This window comes from Mobula hypostoma, chromosome 18 (assembly GCF_963921235.1).
Source record: "Mobula hypostoma chromosome 18, sMobHyp1.1, whole genome shotgun sequence".
Lineage (NCBI taxonomy): Eukaryota > Metazoa > Chordata > Chondrichthyes > Myliobatiformes > Myliobatidae > Mobula > Mobula hypostoma.
The window spans coordinates 3814466-3839032 of NC_086114.1; the positions used below are offsets into that span (position 1 = coordinate 3814466).

The 24567-nt window shown below is 43.0% G+C and overlaps 1 protein-coding gene across 2 annotated transcripts in view; it reads left to right on the forward strand.

Annotated features, from left to right (window-relative positions):
- The window catches only part of LOC134358292 (transmembrane protein 273-like), a 70320-nt gene that overhangs the window by 14367 nt on the left and 31386 nt on the right, over positions 1-24567 (forward strand). The window contains exon 1 of one of the 2 annotated variants that reach the window (XM_063070334.1): positions 7950-8050. The exons of the other annotated variant lie outside the window; for it this stretch is intronic. Coding sequence (XP_062926404.1) covers positions 7990-8050 — 61 coding nt within the window. The 5' untranslated portion in view covers positions 7950-7989. Of the gene's footprint in view, positions 1-7949; positions 8051-24567 lie in introns of those variants that run through there. 2 annotated transcript variants of the gene reach the window in all.

Genomic DNA, 24567 nt, shown 5'->3' on the forward strand with positions numbered 1-24567 from the left:
TCCAGTTCCAGCTTGACACGGTCAGTCAGGCACTGAAACTGGGTGCACAATAATAAATATGTATAAAAAAAATAAATAAGTATTGCAAAAATAGTCAAGTGGTATTCATGTGTTCGTTGACTGTACAGAAATCTGATGTCAGAGGAGAAGAATCTGTTCCTAAATCATCGAGTGTGTGCCCTCAGGCTTCAGTACCTCCCCGCTGATGGTCATAATGAGAAGAGGGCATGTCCTGGATCTTAAGGGTCTTTGGTGATGGGTGCCACCTTCCTGAGACACCGCCTCTGGAAGATGTCCTCGATGGTGGGGAGGGTTGAGCCAGTGATGGAGCTGGCTGAGCCTACAAACACCTCCTCATCCTACGCGTTGGAGCCTCAATACCAGGTGGTGATGCAGCCAGTCAGAATCTTCTCCACCGTACAACTGTAGAAACTTGCTTGAGTCAAATCTCCTTCAACTCCTAACAAAGCACTGTAGCTGGTGTGCCTTCTGCATGATTGCATCAATGTGTCAGGCCCAGGACAGTCCCAGAGGTAGGAAAGTATGTAGAGTTTGGACAAAGCTTCAGAAATACGGAGGTTTCTTGAGACTGTATGGAGATGGAGACAGGGAAGATTTTAGGACTGGAGGTTTAGGGATTCAGAGACAGACTAGGACCAGGGAGGGGTTTAAACACAGTGACGGCCTTTTTACCACTGAGATGTAGCCAGTGTGTGTTTACTTCAGTAAGCCCAGAGCAATCATGGTGAGTGTTGGGTTCTGATGCCAGGTGGGATTTGAGGTTCAAAGTTTAAAGTAAATTTATTATCGAAGTGTGTTTATATTATCAAATACTACTCTGAAGTTCATTTTCTTGCAGGCGTTCAAAGTAGAGCATAGAAATGCAGTAAAATCAATGAAAGGCTACACGTAAAGACTGACAAGCAACCAAGGTGCAAAAGAAGGCAAATTGTGCAAATATGAAAAAACAAATAATAATAAATAAAGAAGTAATTAAATAATACTGAGCACATGAGCTGTAGAGTCCTTGAAAATGAATCTCTAAGTTGTAGAATCGGTTTAACGTTGAAGTGAGTGAAGGTATCGATGACGGTTCGGGAGCCTGATGGTTGAGGTGTAATAACTTTCTGAACCTGGTGGTGTGAGTCCTGAAGCTCCTGTACCTCCTTCCTGATGGTAACAATGAGAAGAGAGCATGGCCTGGGTGGTGGGGGTCCTTGATGAGGGTTGTTGTAGATATGCTCAATGGTGGGGAGGGCAATTGTGCAATTACTGACTCCACCCTCTGAGATTTCCCTGTCTGGAGGCACAAACACCTCTTAGAAAATAGGTGCAGGAGTAGGCCATTCGGTCCTTCGAGCCTGCACCACCAATCAGTACGATCATGGCTGATCATCCAACTCAGAACCCTGTACCAGCCTTCCCTCCATACCCCCTGATCCCTTTAGCCACAAGGACCATATCTAACTCCCTCTTAAATATAGCCAATGAACTGGCCTCAACTGTTTCCTGTGGCAGAGAATTCCACAGATTCACCACTCTCTGTGTGAAGAAGTTTTTCCTCATCTCGGTCCTAAAAGGCTTCCCCTTTATTCTCAAACTGTGACCTCTCGTTCTGGACTTCCCCAACATCGGGAACAATCTTCCTGCATCTAGCTTGTCCAAATCCTTCAGAATTTTATACATTTCAATAAGATCCCCCCTCAATCTTCTAAATTCCAGAGAGTATAAGCCTAGTCGATCCAGTCTTTCATCATATGAAAGTCCTGCCATCCCAGGAATCAATCTGGTGAACCTTCTTTGTACTCCCTCTATGGCAACTCACAATCTCAAGGCTTTTTCAGGTTTTGAATTAATTTGACCAACAAGGTTTGAAATGACGTCATACAACCACAGATGTAGCTCTGAAACACATACATTACCACACAAGCCTTCCACAGGGATTTCCTTTAATTACAGCTGGCTGCTCAGGGGCACCGACACAGCAATAATTAAAGAGTGTGTTATGATGGAGCAGTTTATCACTTATTTTAATATTGAGTAATGACCTGAACTGCAGTTGGGCAATTTGCTTACTATATTTAAGTACATGTTTTAATAGCATAAATAACATATTTTGAAAATAGAATTAATTATTACTGATGTGAGTAACACTGCTGAAATAAATATAAATTAGATAGTGCATACATTCCTCAGAGGGGCTGAGAGAGGGAACCATAATGAAGCCTCTGCTTGTAGAACTTCACTGGGAGTGAGTGGCTGAACAAAGAATTCCTCCTCAAAGCATAAACAAGGTACAGTCTTTGTTGAGTCACCAGACATTGCAACATCACATGCACATTCAGTCACTATAAGACCTAGGAGCACGATCCAGCCATTCAGCACATTAAGCCTGCTCCACCATTGATTTCTTATCTCTGTCAATCCCATTCTCCTGCCTTCTCCCCTGAACCTTCGACGTCCATACTAATCAAAAACCTATCAGCCTCTGCTTTAAATGACTTGGCCTCCACAGCCGTCTGTGGCAATGAATTCCACAGATCCACACCCTCTGATTAAAGAAATTCCACAACAGGTTGGTTGTGCAACAACATCTCACCCAGTGTAAGCAGGACCAAAGAGCAGATGATTAACTGGAGGAGGAGGAAACTGGAGGTCTATGGGCCAATCCTCATCGGGGATCAGAGATAGTGAGGGTAAACAGCTTTAAATCCCTCGGTGTTATCATTTCAGAGGATGCAAGTCCTAGATCCAGCCTGTAAATGCAACTCCAAAGAAAGCACAGCAGCTTTCTTGGAAGTTTGCAAAGATTCAGCATGTCATCTAAAACTTTAACAAATTGTTATAGATGTGCAGTGCAGAGTATATTGACTAGCTGCATCACAGCCTGGTGTGGAAACACCAAGGCTCTTAAGCGGAAAATCCTACAAAAGGTAGTGGATTTGCCCCAGACCATCATGAGTGAAGCCCTCTCCACCATTGAACACATCTACATGAAACGCTATCACAGGAAAGCAGCATCCATTGTTAAGCACCCCTACCACCCAGGCCATTCTCTCTTCTCACTGTTGCCATCAGGAGGAAGGTACAGGCACCTCAGGACCCTTGCCACCAGATTCAGGAACAATTATTACCCCTCAACTATCAGGCTCTTGAACCCGAGGGGATAACTTACTCAATGTCATTCACCCCATCGCAGATTGTTCCCACAACATATGGATTCACTTTTAAGGACTCCTCATCTCATGTTCTTGATATTTATTGCTTTCTTATTTGTTATTATTATTTATTTTCTTCTTATTTAATTTTGTATTTGCACAGTTTGTTAGTCCATCGTGTTGGATGCGGTCTTTCGTTGATTCTATTGTGTTTCTTGTATTTACTGTGAACACCTACAAGAAAACGAATCTCTGGGTTGTGTATGGTGACATATATGTACTTTGCTAATAAACTTATTTTGAAATTTGTACTTTTGAACTCCTCATCCTTATTCTCAAGGGGAGTCCTCTGGTCTGTGCCCTCTGGTCCAAGACCTCCCCCACCCCCACTATAGGAAACATCATCTCCATGTCCACTCTGTTTATGCCGTTTGTATTTTGTAAGTTTCAATGAGATTCCCCCCTCCCCTCGGTCTCCTAAACTCCAGTGAGTACTGGCCCACAAGCATCAAAATGGTCCCAACTGTAGTTTGAGTCTACTCTGAGCTACTCTGAGGTGTTGGCATGTGGCCAAGTGGTTAAGGCATTTGTCTAGTGATCTGAAGGTCACTAGTTCGAGCCCCAGCTGTGGCAGCGTGTTTGTGTCCTTGAGCAAGGCACTTAACCACACATTGCTCTGGTGTCTGTGCGAGGAGTAGCGCCCCACATAGACTTCCAATCTGCGCCTTGTAAGGCATGAAAATGCCCGACGCAGGCCTCTCATGGTCTGAGTCGACGTTCCCTCCTCTGAGCCGACGTTCCCTCCTCTGAGCTAAATTAGTGGCTGGCTGCAGGCAGTCACATGATGTCAAGTGTCTGAATTTTCTTGTCTGACCAATATGTAAAGATGCAAAAATTAGAAATTTGAGGGTGCAACCACGACCTTACAGGTAAGACAAATAATTAGTTCCTGGAGAATTTGTTTTTCAATACTACTTGACATCACAATGTCTACAGGGGATAAAAAAAAGGCTCACATAATAAAAACAGGAAGTGCTTGGGATATTCAGCAGGTCAGTCAGCATCTGTGGAGGAGAAAGGGGGTTAATATTTCAAGTCAGTGATCTCTTATCAGAACAGAAAAAAATAGCTTTATTTGTCAAATATAGATTGAAACATCGAAGCATGCAATGAAATGTGTTGTGTGGTGTCAATGATAAATACAGTCTGAGGATGTACTGGGAGCAGCCCACAAATATTGCCATACTTATGGCATAAACATAGCATGCCACAACTTACTAGCCTTAACCTGTACATCTTTGAAATGTGGGAGGAAATTAAAATCCGGAAGAAATCCACATGGTTCTAGGGAGAATGCATAAACTCCTTATAGACAGTGGCAGGAATCGAACCCCAATTAGCGATCACTGGCACTATAAAGTCAATTTTGCTAATCGCTACACTATCATACAAGCATGAGCCGGTGTGCATGCTTTCAGTCACCAAAAGGGCGGGGGCGTGGGATGTTTGTGATCGGGTGGGGGCCAAGCAATGATGTTCACGTTCAGAGGTGTCCAAGTAACTGATGTTGTGGAAGATGTGGTAAGGTAAAGGTTAACATGATGTCCAGGCAAGGATAGGATGCAGATATGGTGCCATCACTGAAAGGTCTAAACATGTAAAATTTAGCAGCAAGGGGCCGCAAGGGATGATGTGCCTCTGGGGGGACTCCCTGTACAAAACCTGTACAGCACATCTGCAGTTGAGTGATACAAGAGAGGATGTTTCCAGTTGTGGTGGAGGCTTTATAAGGCACTGTTTAGAATGCATTTTGGATATTGTAGGCAGTTTTGGGCCCCTTATGTAAGGAAAGATGTACTGGCATTAGGGAGGGTCCAGAGGAGGTTCATGAATATGATCCCAGGAATGAAAGAGTTACCATATGCGAAGCAGTTGATGGCTCTGGGCCTGTACTCGCTGGAGTTTAGAAGGAGTTCAGTGGGGTCCCACTGAAGCCTATTGAATATTGAAAGGCCTATATGGAGTGAATGTCGAGAGGATGTTTCCTATAGTGGAGGAGGTCTAGAACCAGAGGGAACAGCTTCAGAATACAAGGATATCCCTTTAGAATAGAGATGAGAAGGAATTTCTTTAGCCATAGGGTGGTGAATCTGTGGAATTCTTTGCCACAGTTAGGTGTGGAGACTAAGGTATTGAATATATTTAAAGTGCATATTGACAGGATCTTGATTAGTAAAATTGCCAAAGGCAGGAACTTTGGGTTGAGAGGGTTAATAAATCACCCATGATGGAATGGTAGAACAGACTCAATGGGCTGAATGGCCTAATTCTGTTCTTATGTCTTATGGCGGCACAGATGGACCTGTATGGGCCAGTTTTGGGGACACAAGTGACTGCAGATGCTAGGATCTGGAGCGAGAAAGAAACTGTGGAAGAACTCAGTGGGTCAGGCAGCATCTGTGGAGGCAAAGGCAAAGTCAACATTTCAGATCAAGACCCTGCATCAGAATCATCCCTCTGCCTCTACAGATGCTGTTTGACCTGCTGACTTCCTCCAACAGTTTGATTTTTGGGTCAGTGATTGTAAAGGTTAGGTGGTCAGTGCAAAAGAGGTTGGCCGTGAAGCAGGATTTTTCTGTGGAGGAGTTACAGTAAAAGTTAACTGCCAGGAGTCATGATGTGGGGGTGTCAGTATCTGGGGTGGGGAGCTGCGCTGTCAGATCGGTGCCTTTGATGCCGTGAGTGATGACGGCAAGGATGTGGAGGATTTGGAGAGGGTGCAGAGCAGCTTCACCAGATGTTGCTTGGATTGGAGAGCTATATAGAGGGGGGGGGGTGGACAAACTTGGATTGTTTTCACCCATGTGGCAGTGGTTGAGGGGAGACTTGGTGGAAGTTTATAAAATTATGTGAGGCAGTGATAGGGTAGTCAGTTAAATTCTTTCCGCAGTGTGGGAATGTCAAATACCAGTAGGAGAGTTGGAATTGGTGCCTTCACTGGGGGCAGTATAGGGTGGCGTCCAAGCTAGAGTCAGTGCTGCCCCCCCCCCCGTGTTCACTTGACAGAAGGCAAGCCGTATTGTGTTTGACTGCAGACTTCTGCAACGTTCATTGACTGAGGGTCTCGCACTATATGTTTTTGCATGATTGTATTTTACTGATATCTTTTATGTGCTTGCTACCTTATATGTGCTGTAGGTGCTTAGTGCTGTGTATAACTGTTGGTACTGTGCGCTGAACCCTGGCCCCAGAGTAACGCTGTCTCATTTGGCTGTACTCATGGGTATTCAGGTATGGTTGGATGACAATTGGACTGGAACTGAACTTATCGCAGAGCTTTCAGGTGGTAATGGGAGGTGTGTACAGAGGCATGTATGGGGCAAAGTTTGATCTCAGAGAGCAGTGGGTGCCTGGAACACACTGCCAGGGTTGGTGGTGGTGGTGGAAGAAGATAAAATAGTGGCATTTAAGAGGTTTTTATATAGACCCAGGGATATGCAAGAAAAAGAGGGATATGGATCAGCACATGAATCTGGCATTATATAGTTGGCACAGATATTGAGGGCATTGTGCTTGTCCCTGTGCTGTACTGTTTTATGTTCTATGATCGTGAGTTCGATGGGGGTAGAGGACCCAACAGAGAGGGAATGGGAGCGGGAGATTGGACGAAGATCTGGAGATGTATGCTACCTAATGGGAACCTGCCTGTAGCAGGTTGTCAGACCTGGATTCCATGGGCTCAGGTAGGTTTCAAAAAAGAGATGGTTTGTAACCCTCCGCACCTGTGAACAGAGAAGCCTCTTGGAATAGAATAGAACTTTATTGTCACTGCTGAAGACAGTGAGATTGAGATGCTGTGCCAATCTGTGCAAACCAGTTATTTACAATGCATGCAGTATGGCTTAATTTTTTAAAAATTACCATATTGACATGCAGCAAGTGACTTTGATCGTCCTTAACACTCAAAGGCTATGAGCAAGCTGCAATGCAGCATTATTCAGCTTCACAACAACCCTCAGGAAGAGGCTGTAGTGACTTTTTCTCAGACCAATGTTACTGTGTCTTTAGAGGAAATGAAAACGGAGCACATACCGTGTCGGATTTTAACAACTATCTTCATTTCCTTCTTGTTTCTTGCTCTGGAGAAAACAACCCAAATTTGTTCAAACTCTTCTTATTATCCTGACAACACCCTGATAAACCTCTTCTGTACCGTCTCCAAAGCCTTCCTGTAATGGGGCAACCAGATTTGAATGGAATACCAAAGGTGCAGCCCAGCCACTTTACAAAGCTGAACCATCACGCCTTGACTCTTGATCTCAAGCTCTTTGAATTAAAGACTTACAAAGTCTTTTTGTTCTTTTATGAGTTTCCGTAAAGCCAGTGTCTTTGAGTGAGTTTGTGGACTCACCTTCTCCTTGTCACTTGTGTTTAGCTTGCTATCAGTCTGTTAGATCACGGCTCTCTGAAATAGTTTCCCACCTGACTAACACTGAACCAAAGCTCCTATAGCTGGTTCAACCTACCAAACCTATTGTCTAAAGTGTACTGGTAATCTTCATGACGGAGGGAGCTAATGTAAACAATAGTTATGAAAAAAATAACCAGGATTGATTTTTTAAAAATATAATAACATGCAGATACTATTTTCAACAGCCAAGACTTCACTTTATACTGAGGGTATTCAAACCACTTGGTTCTAAATGAAAAGGAAGCACTTGATGTTTTACACCATTTACAGGATGTGGTTTTGTATTTCCTTCTAAGTATTTTGTATTTAATGCATCTCACCAGTCACAGTCTGATCTTACAGGGTTTGACTGTGACAGCCATGGCAATGATTCTGGCTTTCAGCTGGTTTAGGATTTTACCAATTTTCATCCTCTTATTTCGTAAGTACATAAGATATTTTTAATAAAAAATAAATGTTGTTTGCTGTTGTGGAAGGATTCTGTTCAGGTTCTTTGAATGGTTGTTGTTTGCCAGCTCCGTTAAGTTCTTTGAACAACAAAATATGACCTCAAGCATCTTGTTAAAAACTTGGACCAAGACTCAAGGTGAATAGGCAAATTGTCAAATGGAGTACATAATTCTAAGGTATTGACATCTTGACTACCTATATCTGTGACCTAAGCAATTTACTTCAAGTCTGTTAACTTTTTTGCCTTCAACAGAGTAGACAAGCCCTACAAACTAATTTCCTTGTCAAATGCTAACAGTGGCATGGTAGTACTGTACAGTGTCAGTGACCAGGCTTCAATTCTCACCACTGTCTGTAAGGAGTTTGTACCTTCTCCCCATAACCATGTGGATTTCCTCCAGGTGCTCCCGTTTCCTCCCACGTTCCCAAGACATAAGGGTTGGTAGGCTAATTGGTCACAAGCATGGGCTCAATGACCTGTTATCATGCTGTATCTCTAAATTAAAAATAAATTAAATACTTTTCCATCTTCATTCACAGAAATGTCCTTGGACAATTTCAGGTTCTTTGCTAAATGAGTGAACTGTCCTATTTCTCCTCATAAGGATAAACTTCAGGCTTTTAGTGAATGATTTAGATTGGATAACAAAACAGAACAAATTAAAGATTAGCTTTATTTCTCAAATGTACATTGAAACATATTGTAAAATGTGTCACTTGCGTCAAATCAAATCAGCGAGGATTGTGCTGGGGAGCCCACAACGTCGTCATACTTCCAGCACCAACATAGCATGCCCACAACTTACTAACCCTAACCTTAACGGGAACGTGGGAGGCAACCGGAACATCCAGAGGAAACCCATGTGATCACAGAGAGGATGTATAAACTCCTTACAGAGAGCAGCAGCAATTAAACTCCGAGTTTAATGCTGGTGTTGTAAAGTAATGCACTAACCACTATGATCATCGAAGATGATCAAAAAATTATCTTTAATCATCAAGTTATGTAGCAACTATATAAAACTCTGGCTGGGGTACATCTGGAGTGTTGTATTAAATTCTTTAGTGTAAGAGAGTTCTGTTCCACGGTTCGGATACGAGGTGTCTTTGAGCCGGGTGGTACATGCTCTCAAAGCTTCGTATCTTCCGTCTGACAGGAGAGGGCAGAAGAGAAAATGATCAGAATTCAGAATGGAAGGATTATGTTGGCTGCTTTCCTGAGGCAGATGGTTTTGGGAGTTAGGATACTGCAAAGGACATCTTAAAAATTAAAGTCTTTTTCTTTTTCCTATGAAGTTTGTGTGAGTAGAATAGGGCTTACCAGGAGCCATGGTGCCAACTGGTGGAGAGCAGCAGACAGAAGTAAATCCAGTGCCGTAGTCTTTTATGATCGGCACCCAGATCTAAAGTGAGCCAACCCAGATTTCAGCAGCTTAGTCAGAGGGAACGTTTGCTGACGCAGTCAGAATCAGCTTGGATTATTTTCTTTTTGTGCAGAAGGAAGAGAGTCAGCGAAGCATTGCTGAGGCTTTGCACATACATAATGCCCTGTAACCTGAGGAAGCAGATCCCAGATTGGATTTCCTACACGTTTGTAGAGACTTGTAATGTTACTATCATTTTGTTTGGATGGTGTTGTCTAAATTTGGCTGAGCGAAGCCAAACCTTGGAATGCTGGCAGGCAGTCTGAACTCCAGAATGCCTTGCACTTACTTGGAACTGGAAAATATCTGACAGAATCTTCCAAAAAATATAACATGTTGTCAAGAGAATATTATTATAACCTTGGAGCAATGTGCTCAAAGTGCTTTATGTAACTGCAGAAATAGTTTTTAAAGATTATAACATCAGTCCAGCACATATATATTTACATATACATAGAGTTCTTATTGTATTTTATAGTATATTTCATGTATTGCACTGTACAGCTGTTACAAAACACCAAATTTTATGATATATGTCAATGATAATGAACCTGATTCTGATACATGGAGCCTATTCTGCAGATGAAATATCAAAGCTATACCAAGGAACTTTTTTTGCGGATACCTTGCAGGGAAACAAAATCTGCCAAGAACAATGAAGAGTAGTGTACTGTTAGAAATTGGAGAAATGAAGGATATTTTTATCGTTAAGGAGTGCCGGATATCACTGGTTGGGATATATACAGCAGTCAGAGTATTTATTGGTTGTGTACAGTGTATGATGAAGGTTGTGTATGAAGCTGAATTCAAGATTTAAGTTTATTGGCCATGTGTACATAGAACCATACAGTAAAATCTGTTATTTGCATTAACAATCACCACGTCCAAGGGGTGTGTTGGGGACGACCTGTGAGTGCTTCCATGCGTTCAGACACTAAAACAACATGCCCACAGTACTCGGCAGAACAGCAGAGAACACAACAATCAACAAAAGAACACCAGCAAAACAAGCTCCACTCTTCCCTTTGCTCTGTACTGCTGCCACAAAACAACAGATTTCACCTCATATAAGTCAGTGATAATAAACCTGATTCTGATTCTGATGGGATTATTCCTTTATTCCTGTCTAGGATAACATTTGTTTCACAGTGCAAATTTGCAAAGCATTAAATCTATTTTTGGACAAACGAGTCCACAATTAAAAGGGAAGAATCCATCATACTTCTATATAGACTACTTTGCACCCACCATCACCTGGTCTCCCCTATAACCTGTCAGCCTGTACTCCTTTCCCACCCCCGCCTTCTTGCTCTGGGCTCTCTGTCCTTCCTTTCCGGTCCTAATGGAGGGTTTTGAACTGAAACATTGACTGTTTATTCCCCTCCATAGATGTTACCCAAATGGCTGTGCTCCTTCAGCAGTTTGTGTGTGTTGCATACACAGTTCACTTTGACTTTGAGAGCAGTTTGTGTAACTAAAGACCATAAGGAGCAGAATTAGGCCTTTTGGCCTATCAGGTCTGCTCCACCATTCTATCATAGCTGATTTATTAACCCCATTCTCCTGCCTTCTCCTCATAACCTTACTAATCAATCAACCTCAATTTTAAATATACCCAATGACTTGGCCTCCACAGCTGTCTATGGCAATGAATTCCACAGATTCACCTGATCTCTATTCTAAATGGACGTCCTTCTATTCTGAGACTGTGCCCTCTAGTCCTAGACTCACCCACTATAGGAAACATCCTTTCCACATCCACTCTATTTAGGCCTTTCAATTTTCAATACATTTCAGAAGATCTTGTTTACAATAGTGCACTGGTTATGCATCTTGAAGTCAAAAGGTAAAAAAGTCCTAATGATTCAGATGAGGTAAAAACGCCTTTTCACCTGGCTGTAAAATTTGCATAGTGCTATTTAAAGGAATTCTGTGACTAATCTACCTATGAGAAAACAGTAGCAGGACAAATCAAATTGCTTAATATATATTTCATCTATCTATCATGACACAATGATAAAGAGTTAATTCTGGTCCATATGGTAAAGGCAGTGCTGGGGGAGGGCTTCATAGCACACATTTCTGGTCCCAAACGTAACGATTGGAGCTACATGTGGGAAAGAAATTGGGCTGCACATATGTAACAGATAAATCTGGATCGACATGTCAACAGCATACATTGCTGAACACATTTTGTGTGATTAATTTGACGCTGGGATCCATGGCCTTACCAGATGTCAAATCTTCACAGGAGTCTTTTGTGCGATGTACAGTCTTGGATGTTTTAAGTTGTAGGAATATGCCAAGTTAAACTTCTGCATCCGATATCCACTGCAAACACAGTTCCTGCTTTTGATCAGCAATACATCAACATAAAGACTTTGAGCATTCAGCCAAGGGTTCATTGGGACAGAATGTTTTCAGAATTGCCTTCTTTCAGGCATTACAGGCTGCCCCCAGCACGTCCTAGGCTGTGTTGGTTATCAACGGAAACAGCACATTTCACTCTATATTTTGATGTACAAGTGATCCGAATATGAAACTGATTTACTTTGCCTCTCAGCCCTGTTCCCCTGCCTTCTCTCTGTCACCTGTGAAGTCTCAACACTCGTCACAATTAGCCACTTACCTCCCTGTGCTCGACTGAGAATATCTACAGGGGCAGAACAGAACGCTTTGCTGTTGTGCTCAGATAGGTTTAGAATTACAGGGTTCTACTTGTACGACTGAACGACTGGACCTCCTCTGGGTTGGAGAAAACCTCTGCCAATATTTTTATGTGTATGAACTGTACATGGATTGAAAACATCTGGCCAAACCGTTTAGATCCTAGCCTCATGTTTCTGTTAAACCTTTATATTCGGATCTCCCTGATTCTGACTGTAAGCATTCCTTTTCTTACCAGATCGAACCTGTGGGCTGCAGTTCTTGGGGAATGGACCCACTCTCCAGTGTAACTCTCATTTCTGTTCCGGTGCTCAAGTGTTGCTTCCCTGGGCTCCTTTCTTTCTCCGAGCCAGGCTCTTTATCTTCATGTCCACTTGATCGTTGATGTGCTGTTACCTTCTTTTGCCTGTTGTTGTTGCTAATAAAATAACTAAAGTAACTCTGCCCGCAACACAAACACCCTTACGACTCAAGCATACCTTTTACTTCAGTTCTGCACAGGGAAGACACCATGGCCCCTGTCACCCACAGTGTTCTGCAGTCTGAACAGAAGTGGCTTATCGGTTACAGATATTGACCATTTGGTAAACTGTATATGTTTGAATTCCTTACTTGCAAGATCAATCCCCATTCACAATAGAGATGTGAATAGTCAATCAAAACTTCAAGCGGACAACCAATGATATTTTGGTGTCAGTAAAGCAATGTCCCTTAGTTGTTGGGTGTGTTTCACATCCTTCCATTACTCCTAACTCACCTGTCTCCAGCGCCCTCTATTGTGTAAAGGAACATATGTTTTAGCAAGACTTTTCTCGAAAAGTCTCACTACAGAGGCATCATTCGTCTGGCTTGAGTACACACCACCATGGTCACCACCACCTATCACATCTGTAGTAAGCAGAGGTGCCTCCAGTGAAGTCTCACTTCAAAGGTCTCATTTGACTAAAACTTGCATGGACGTTGTCTTTAACCTTTGCCTTACCACAACTTCAATATCATTAAACCTGTGTTTTTGCCCATAACCAGGAAGGCTTTAATCTCCTTGTGCTTTTCAACAATGGTAAAGGTGTCAAAGGTTATGGAGAGAGGGCAGGAGAACGGAGCTGAGAAGGAAAATTAATCAGTTTCAGATTCAGGTTCATTTATTTATCGCATGTACAGCGAAACACAGAGTGAAATGTGCTGCTTGCATTAACAAGCAACACAGCCTAACTATGTGCTGGGGGCAGCCTGCAAGTGTGCTACACATTTTGGTTTCAACGTAGCATGGCCACCATGTTCAGCAGGACAACAGCAACAAAACAAATCCCGTTCCTTCCTCCCGTTCTCTCTCTCTCTCTCTCTCTCTCTCTCTCTCTCTCTCTCACACACACACACAGAACGGGCTAACCAAAGTGCCTCCAATGCAGAGCCAGTGATGTACAATATATTAGTTACCATCCATCTGTGACTGATTGGGAATCCACAGGAGGCTAAATGAAACCTCTGTGTGTGATCACGTGGGTTTCCTCCCGGTGATCTGGTTTCCTCCAACATTCTGAAGGCATAGAGGTTAGTAGGAAGGACTAGACCTCAAGCCTGTTGCAGCAGTCCAGGAGAGATGCCAGAGGCAGTGTGGCGTGGCACCCATGCTGGGTTGGGATCAGGTCCCTCCTTTGGGTGCAGCTCTTCAGTGTTCACTTGGTGGAAGGCGAGCTGGATTGCAGACGTGCATGCATACATTCATCTGCGGATTGGTGAGAACTGCTTATTCTTGATGCTAATACCCATGCAGCACCTATTTATAGGACATGTCACTCAGGGATTTGGGCTATAATATATTACTTTTTGTGTGTCTGTATGTTTATTTGCTATATGCCTCCTGTACTGTGTATGACTGTAGGTACTGTGTTTTGCAACTTGGCCATGGAGGAATGCTGTTTTGTTTGGTTTCATTCGTGCTTGTTCATGTATGGTTGAATGATAACTATACCTGAACTTGAACTTGAATTGGGTGGTGTGGGCTCACTGGGTCAGAAAAGCCTGTAACTGTGCTGTATCTACAGACAAACAAACAACTAAACAATAAGCACACTTAGATAGAATGAACAGTCAGCATCTTTTTCCCAGGACGGAAATGGCTACTATGCAGAGGCATCATTTTAAGGAGGAAAGTATAGAGGTGATCTTTCCACATCTACCCTGTCACGACTACTCCGGAGCCTGGAAGGTGTATTGAAAGTGTTACGAGAATACACATAAAATTAAGATGTTTGCTGGCCTGGGCTAGCATCAGTGGCATCAGCAGTTGGTCTGCCACCTGTCCTCAGGGGAAGGAGAGATAAGGAACAATGGAGCAGCGTCTGGAGATGTGTAATGAAGGGATGTGGGAGGGAGAGCTGTCTGGAGCGGCTCCCCCTTTGAACCCTGAACTGTTTGAAGTGATGGACCGGCGATACCCCAGCAGGGGGATAAAAAGGGGACAGGTTCGCTAAGACAGACACACACGCCACCCGAGGTAACGAGACCCTGGAAGCGGTGCGCCTCTCACGAGTGGGTGAGAAGCACCAGACAACGCACAGGGTGGAAAGGTACGATCAGCGGGAACCCGGTGTGTGTCCGCCCTTGCCTGGGTGCCGGGTTCACTGCAGAGGATCGACCGCATCTGGAGGAGGGGTCACAGTCGGTGACCTCAGGTGACATCACCAAGGACCCGCCCAAAAGCTGTTTGTGAGCCATCTCGCTGGTCTGTGAGTGAAGCCGTGTCTGAATGATCAGTTGTTCCTGTTCCCTCTCTCTCTCCCCCCACGTTGTCCATCGCCATGGCAACGATTACTGCGAACTGAACTACTAACTGGACTGAACTTTGAGTCATTTTGAAATTGGTCATTTACCCCTAGACAACGATAGAGCTTGATTGATGCTGTTATCTTAATTCTGTGCACATGTGTGTTTATCATCGCTGAACTGTTGCATTTATTATCCTTTCGATTACTGTGTTGCTTGTTTCTTTAATAAAACTTTCTTAGTTCTAGTACTCCAGACTCCAACTGAGTGATCCATTTCTGCTGGTTTGGCAACCCAGTTACGGGGTACGTAACAAAAGGAATAAGAAAATAGCGTAATTTAATTGCTCTTTGAAAGTAGACCCTTCTCTTTGTCTGTTTCTTGCCAAGGTCACAGCTGTAAGGTACTGCCTGTGACATTCTGTCAGAACTCTCTGCATTCTGACTTGTTGCTGGGAGGAACTGAGAACAACTACTGACAGGGCTTGTTTCACACCAGCTGTTGTTGCCTTGAAAACAAGAACCTATTTTCTCAATCAGGAATCCTTCGAGTATCGCAGTGGTGGTTAGACAGGAATTGATATGAACTTTCAAAGATCAGTTCTGTCTTTATTCAGATATCAGGATTTCCTGTTAATGTAACAGCACTAGCAAACTGGTAGTGATGAAGTCACTCAGCGCATTCCATCTCTGGGACTTCAGTGCCAATGAAGCTTATATTGTAGACAATACTACCCCATGATCTGCCACTGAAGGACAACATTGCCCCATGGTTTGCCACTGAAAGATAATGTTGTCCCATGATCTGCCACTGAACAATAATGTTGCCCCATGATTTGCCACTGATGAATAATGTTGTCCCATGATCTGCCACTGACGGACAACATTGCCCTATGATCTGACACTGAAGAACAATATTTTCCCATGATCTGCCACTGACGGACAACGATGCCCCACAATCTGCCATTGAAGGACAACATTGCCCCATGATCTGCCACTGAAGGATAAAGTTGCCCCATGATCTGACAGTGAAGAATGATATTGTCCCATGATTTTGTCACTGAAGGATAATGTTGCCCCATGATCTGCCACTAGTGTGGCGCATGGCCAAGTGGTTGAGGCATTGGACTAGCGATCTAAAGGTCGTGAGTTCGAGCCCCAGCCAAGGCAGCATGTTGTGTCCTTGAGCAAGGTACTTAACCACACATTGCTCCAGTCTACCCAGCTGAAAATGGGTACCGGCAAAATGCTAGGGGTTAACCTCGTGATAGACTGGCGTCCTATCCAGGGGTGGGAGTCTTGTACTCTCAGTCGCTTCACACCACGGAAACCGGCATAAGACCCGGCCTAATGAACCTATAAGGCTCGGGGCAGACTTATGACCTACCACTGAAGGACAACATTACCCCATGATCTGCAACTGAAGGATAATGTTGCCCAATGATCTGACACTGAAGAACAATATTTTCCCATGATCTGCCACTGAAGGACAACTTTGTTCCATGATCTGACACTGAATGACAATATTGCCCAGAGTGCTTATGGTGAAAACTATTCACCGTACAGCATGGATCCTGATTATTGAGGTGCATCTTCTCGTCTTCAACTACCCATTCCTCTGTACTTCTCCAGGGAACTGCCCTGACAACTGTTATGGAGACCCTGTGCAGCAGATTTCCAAAGGAGACACATTTTTGGTGCAGGGGTAGGGTTTACCCCTCATCTAACTGTGACGTTCATAACCTGCAGACTCAGACCCAGAGATGTCACTCTATGAGGGAGATCACCAGGATCTCAGCGGCAACCAGGGATCCTGGAATGGAATGGTCTCCACTTCCAGCACCAATGTCTACAATCTCATGTGAAAAGAAATGTGTCAGCTAAAGCTAGTATAGCAAGCATCATCACTGGAGTAAGGTGATGGACAAGTAGCTACTGGAAAACAAACTTCGGCTCTACATTATAATCAAAGATGACAATGACTGTCTAAGAGAAGCCAACATTTGATAATATGTGACTTTCTTGACGTAACCTTCTAATACTCAATATGCTGGCATATTAATTGCTCCAATGGATTTTGCGAACCCATTATAATCAATTAGTATTGTGTTTTTCTGACTGGAACTCAAGGAAATTTCAACCAATTTTGAATCAAATACACAACAACATATAGATAGGATTATTCTGGGAAAAACACTGAAATTATTGTAAATAAAATATTTTTGAGTTTATTACTGGTCTATCTGAATTAGGTAACAGTGGAATATTACTGGAAGTTAAATTTTGTGATAGTTATTTTCAAAATTAAATGAAAAACTGTTTGTGCTGAATAACACAGGGAAGGAAGCCCAGTTCTGTTCCTGGGAGACTACAGTTTGACTTGAATGCTGATTACAGCTTTTAAGTTTCAGACTAGGTTGGTCTTTGGGAGGGGACTGATTGCTTCATTTGGAAACTAAACGACTTTTGACTTTTCCTGAACACAAGCAAAAAGTGACTTTAATGTTCTCTTTAGCTTCACATCTCAGAGACAGAGTGAAACTCACAATCAGATCAGATTTATGATCACTGACTTTAATTATGTGGAATTTGTTTTGTGAGAGTAGTACTGTTCTTAGAGAAATTAGAGAAGTTATTAAAATGGATAAATAATGCAAAAAGAATGATTAACAAAGAAGTGTTCATGGATTTTCAAACCATTCAGAAATCTGACAGCAGAGGGGAAGAAGCTGTTTCTGAAGCATTAAGTGTGGGTCTTCAGGCTCCTGTACCAAGTCTTTGATGACAGTAACAGGAAGAGATCATGTCCTGGATTGTGAGGGTCATTAGTGATGAATGCTGTCTTCCTGAGACACTACATTTTGAAAATGCCTTTGATGGTGGGGCAAGTTGTGGCCATGATGGAGCTGGTAGAGTCTAAGGCAAACTCCTGTGATCCTGGGAACACCAGGCTGTGAACTTCACATTGTTACTGTGGGTTACTCTACATGGGAGGGTACACTAGGAGACAGGCACTATTACAAGCCATGCAGTCAGTAATCAGCCAGTCTGTTAGAGCCAGAGAACTATAGATCGACAAGGAAGAAAGTAATTCAGCCACAGAGTTATACAAGATGGAGACAGATCCTTCAACCCAACCAGTCACTGCTGACCAGAATTTCCATCCATCAGTCCCATTTCCCCATGTTCGGCATGAATCCCTCTAAGCCTTTCCTATCATCATCATCATTATGTGACATGTCGAATGACATGGGCAAACGTGGTCTTTGACCATGATTGTTCTTAGCAGACTTTTCTACCAAAGTGGTTTACCATTGCCTCCTTTTGGGCAGTGCCTTTACAAGACGGGTGACCCCAGCCATTATCAATACTCTTCAGAGATTGTCTGCCTGACGTCAGTGGCCGCATAATCAGGACTTGTGATATGCACCAACTGCTCGTACGACCATCCACCACCTGCTCCCGTGGCTTTACGTGACCCTGGTTGGGAGCTAAGCAGGTTCTACACCTTTCCCACGAGTGACCTGCAGGCTAGTGGAGGGAAGGAGCACCTTACACTTCCTTTGGCAGAGATGTATCACCACCCCACCACTCAAATGCCTGTCCTTGTACCTTTTAAAAGTTGTTAATGTGCCTGTCTCAACCACTTCCTCTGGCACCTCATTCCATGTACTGACCACTTTCTGGGTGACAACATTGCTCCTCAGGTTCCTATGAAATCTCCCTCCACTCACATTAAGCCTGTGCCCTCCTGTTGTAAGTTCCCCAACCCTGTGAAACAACAACTGCTTATATTCACATTATCAATGACCCTCGATTTGGGGCGCACGAAGTCTGTGCTTCCTCCATCAATGGCCAGTCGCAATGACATCACCACCCGGTTCTGACTCAAATCCCTGTCATGTTGTCTCCAAGTATTTATCTCAAAGTTCAAAGCAAATTTATTATCAAAGTACATATATGTCACCATATACAACCCCGAGGTTGATTTACTTGTGGGCATTCACTGCAGAACAAAGGAACACAACAGAATCAATGAACAACTACACCAAAGATTGACAAGCAACCAACGTGCAAAAGAAGACAAACTACGCAAATACAAAAATGATAACAAACAAATAATATTGATAATATTATCTAATTCCAATATGAAATCTAACCTTAAGTCTGTTATCGTTTCCCATCAGGGAATGAGATCCAAAAGCAAACCACTGACTGTGTGTGGAGAGCTTTTTCCTAATCTTGCCTCAGATTATTTTGGCAATTACTTAACATTCCTGGTTATTAGATCTTCAACCAATAGAAAATATTCCTTTCTATTTAAACCCTTTTTGGTTTCAATTTTTGACGGGATTAGCAGAAGGAAATGTTGACCAGCAATACAAGAATTTGCAGTAACCTCTTCATACAGTATATACTGTACGTTTCAATTCAATTTACTTGAGTGTTTTTTGAATATCTTTTGTTTTTATTATGTGACACATCTGTAAACAAAATACACAGGATTTGCAAGATTGTGGCAGGATTGTGCTGAGATGGCCTCAGAAACGAGGACAGAACCTGAACCTGTTGGGTGTTTAGGGCATTTACTGAGCTTTGCTGTCTTCAGCAGCATGACTGTAGCCCCGTCCCAAATTGTATTTATTTAGTGATTTTAGAGTTGCAGCACGGTAATGAGCCTACACAGCTCAATTACCCCCATGTGACCAATTAACCTACTGACTGGTGTAGCAGTTAGCGTAATGTTGCGCAGCGCCATCGATCCGGGTTCAATTCCCACTGCTGTCTGTAAGCCGTTTGTACGTTCTCCCTGTGACCACGGCCGTTTCCTCCGGGTGCTCTCACATCCTCCCACATTGCAAAGATTTTCAGGTTAGGTTAGTAAGTTGTGGGCTTGCTATGTTGGCACTGGAAACATGGCAACACTTGTGAATAACCCCCAACTCATTCTCGGACTGTGTTGGTTGTTGACGCAAATGGCACCTTTCACCAAATGTTTTCAAGTGTACATGAGAAATAAAACTCTAATCCCCCTTAATTAAGAAGCTCCCCGTCAGATTTCCCTTAAATATTTCACCTTTCAACCTACACCTATGACCTTTAGTTCTCGTCCTACCCAGCTTCAAGGGGAAAAGCCTGATGAAAGGTCTCAACCCCAAAAATTGAGACTTCATTTCCTTTATAGGTGCTGCCTGGCCTGCAGGGTTCATCCAGCAAATGGTCTATGTTGCTGTTGAGTTAGGAGGCAATTCTCTACTCTACTGGACACTGCAGTGGAACACCCCGTGTTTGTGGTCAGAAGTGAAGCAGTCCCAGATTCTGGAGGAACTGTCTGCAGAGGGGCATTCAGAAAAGAGTGGAATATACACATATAGCTAAGAAAGGAGTTCAAATCCCATAAATAGTTTTTGTTAACACAAACAAAATGCTAGAAGAACTCAGCAGGTCAGGTACATCTATGAAGAGAAAGAGGAAGAAGCCAAAATAAGAAGGTGGGATTTAAAAACGCAAACACGAGGAATTCTGCAGATGCTGGAATTTCAAGCAACACACATCAAAGTTGCTGGTGAACGCAGCAGGCCAGGTAGCATCTCTAGGAAGAGGAACAGTCGACGTTTCAGGCCGAGACCCTTCGTCAGGACTAACTGAAGGAAGAGGACTAACTCTTGCTCCAGTTAGTCCTGACGAAGGGTCTCGGCCTGAAACGTCGACTGTACCTCTTCCTAGAGATGCTGCCTGGCCTGCTGCGTTCACCAGCAACTTTGATGTGTGTTGCTTAGAAGAAGGTAGGAGGAGTTTTCTGGCTTCTTCGCCGTCTCTCCAGTCCAATTGAAGGGCCTTGGCCTGAAATGGCGACTACTCATTCCTCTCCATAAATGCTGCTTGACCTCCTGAGTTCCTTCACCATGTTTGCATGTTGCTCTGGATTTACAGCATCTGTAGAATTTCCTGTGTAATTAGATTTTGTTGTTCTTTTATGGACTTTAAAATCCATGTTCTTAAATACTTACAACAGGAAATTACGATGCATATCCATGGAACTGAGTTTTAGGACCAGTTACTTTGCAAAAAGTAATTGTTTGGTGAATTAATTAAAAATTAATTTAAATCTCAAGCAAGAACCAAGGTTTTCAGGATATTTTACTGCAGGACTAGTTTTATTTATCTTAAGATGCAGTGCAGAACAATCCCTTCCAGCGCAACAAGCCACACATCGATTTCTCAAACTTCAGGGAGTTGTCCCACAGCTTCATCATTCCCATTCCTGTTTCCCTCTCTCACCTTATCTCCTTAGCTGCCCATCTGGTACTCCCCCTTCACCTTTTTCCATGGTCTTCCACCTTCCCCTATCAGATTCCCCCTTCTCCAGCCCTTTATCTCTTCCACCGATCAACTTCCCAGTTCTTTACTTCACCCCCACCCTTTTCCGGTTTCACTTATCACCTGCCACCTTGTGCTTCTTCCTCCCCCCCCCCCACCTTCTTGCTCTAACTTTTTATTCCAGTCCTGATGAAGGGTCTTGGCTCGAAACGTCAACTGTTTACTCTTTTCCATTGATGCTGCCTGACCTGCTGAGATCCTCCAGCAATTTTTGTGTGTTGTTTGGATTTCCAGCATCTGCAGACATTCTCACCTAAAGCTAATATATAATCTAATCTAATATAATATATTGTATATGTAATCTATAATTAATCTATAATGTAATTTTATCTACATACAGTGGAATCTTGCTTCAGCTGGTGCGATTGTTCCTGGACTACTTCATGCACTCTGGTCTCCTCATTTACAGAGGGATATACAGGCTGAAGTTCTCCAGTGTGACGTTTTGTGGTTTGGCATGTTTGATCTCTCGGAGTGATGTGAACAAATTAACTAATTATAACTAACATCTGTCAAAATATCTAAAATAAACTAAAGGTCATAAGACCATAAGACAAAGGAGCAGAAGTCGGCCATTTGGCCCATCGAGTCTGCTCCACCATTTTATCATGAGCTGAGATGAGAGATGAGAGATAAAGAGATGAGAGTTAATTCCATGTTCTGAATAAACACTGTTTCCAATTTATGGAAACTCTGAGATAAGGACAGTTCTTGGAAACCTCCATCTTTCATTCTCCACACCTGTCTCACTAACTTAAAGAGAACAATTCTCCTGTTCAGAAGATAATCAAGGAGAAGTTTCTGTGGCCTGGACTTTCTGTGATCTGATTCCAATCAGGTGCCAAGGATGTTGGACTAGAGATTCAACATGTACCTACAATGGAGGCAGTTCGGAGAAGCTTCGTCAATTGATTCCTGCAATAAAGAGGCTGCCTTACGAGCACTGGTTGAATAAGTTAGGTCTATATTAATAGAATCTTAAAAGAATGAGGAGTGACCACATTGAAAATCCTGTGGCACAAGAAGGCTTCATCTTTCCTCAAGGACCATCCTTATCTGGAACATGCCCTCTTCCCGTTACTACCATGGAGGAGGTACGAGATCCTGAAGGCACACACTCAACAATGTGGGAGCAGCTTCTCCCCCTCTGCCATCAGATTTCTGAACAGTCCATGAACCCATGAACACTACCTCTTTATTCCTCATTCACATTATTCATTCATTCATTTATTTTACTTTTTATTGTACCTTACAGTAAACTTTTTCTATGTCTTGCACTGTACTGGCAGCTGCAAAACAAAACATTCCACAACATTTCTCTGTGATTCTGATTATGGAACATTTTAGACTGTTGGGGGGCCGGATTGGATGATGTTTGAGGGGTGGATGAGGTGAGCAGATGTTTCAAGTGGGCTATCTGGAACCAACACATAGTTTTAGAATGAGAGGTTGGTCATTTAAGGCTGAGATAAAGATGAACTCTTTCTCTTCAAGGAACTCTCTATCCCAGGACACTTTGGAGGGGGAGCCACTGAATCAAAGGACTGTTGATTCTAGTTCTGATCACCCACCTACTGGAATGATGCCAAGTTGAAAAGGGCGCAGAAAAGATTCACAAGGATGTTACTAGGACTGGGGGATTCAGTTAAAGGGAGAGACTAGATTAGTTGGGGCTTTACTCCCCTGGACTGGAGGTAGGAGATTGAGGGGTAACCCTATAGAGGAATGTACTATCAAGAAGGGCATGCAGGGTGAATGGTCCAAGGGTAGGGGAACTCTAAAACTAGAAGGGATGGGTTTAAGTTGAGAGGGGAACTGAGGGGAAAGTTTTCCACACAGAGGTTGGTGGGGATATGAAATAATCTACCAGGGTCCCAACCTGAAACGTCGATTGTTGGTTCATTTCCATAGAGGCTGCCTGACCTACTGAGTTCCTCCAGCATTTTGTGTGTGTTACTTTGGATTTCCAGCATCTGCAGTATTTCTTGTGTACAATTACAATGTTTCAAAGCCATTTGGACAGGTTCATGGATAGGAAAGGTTTAGAGGGATATGGGCCAAATGCAGGAAAATGGGAGTACCTCTGGTGGGCAACATGGACATATTGGGCCCAAGGGCCTGGTCTAAGTTGTATGAATGGAATATATTCCAGGTTGAGGTAGAGGTTTTTGGTCTACAGGTGATGAAGGGTAACCAAGGCTGAAACATGTTCTCACTGACAGTGGAATAGGCTGACTTCCTTTACTTATAATCACATGCAAACTTCAAGTTCAAGTTTACTGATATTCAACCTTATACAAGTATACCACCATATAAAACAACATTCCTCTGGACCAAAGTTCACAACACAGTAGATATAACTTACACACAACACATAAGATAATATTACCACAATTAAATTGACAAATAATAAAGTATATCCCAGAAGACTGACATTTAGCATAAGGTGTATTTATGGTTAAAATATAAACAGTATGATGTTGATAAGTGATGAGACCTGGGTAGTGGCAGGCAGTTCAGTAGTCTCACAGCCTGGGAAAAGAAGCTGTTACCCATCCTAACAGACCTTGTCCTAATGCCACGATACCTCCTGCCTGATGGTAGGGCTCAAAGAGATTGCTGGATGAATGGGAGGAATCATTGACTATGGAAGAGCCTTGCATTCGCAGTGCTTCTGATGAATATCTCAGATGGGTGGAAGAGAGACCCCAGTGATCACATTCAGCTTTTGTCATGAAATTTGTTGTTTTGTGGCAGCAGTATATTGCAATGCATAATAATAAAGCAGAATAAGAATATGTAGTGCGTATATAAATATTCCCCCACCCACCCCCTTCTCAGAAGTTTTCATATTTTGTGTTACAACATTGAATCACGGTGGATTTGTTGTGTCACATTAAAGAGGGTGAATACTTATACAATGAATTATTTTGTGTTTTATATTTCTAATTAATTTACTGTGTACATACATCTATTGATGCTTCTGGACACATCTTCAGTGATGTTCCTGGAATCATCGGGTGTTTCGGGTCTTTCAACATCATACAACCTCCTCCAGGTGACCCAACCGGGGCTGATCAGACCCCAGCTTGTCTCCAGATGGCTAGCTACTTATGACTCCATGGCTCCCCTCTTTTGAGCCACAGCCATTGAGGCCCTCTCTGCCACATCGGTGGTACTGCGGATGGCTCTCCTCTTCCTCTCTCCCTCGATGCCCAAAATGCTGAAGGCTCTAACTAAAGAACAGGCTA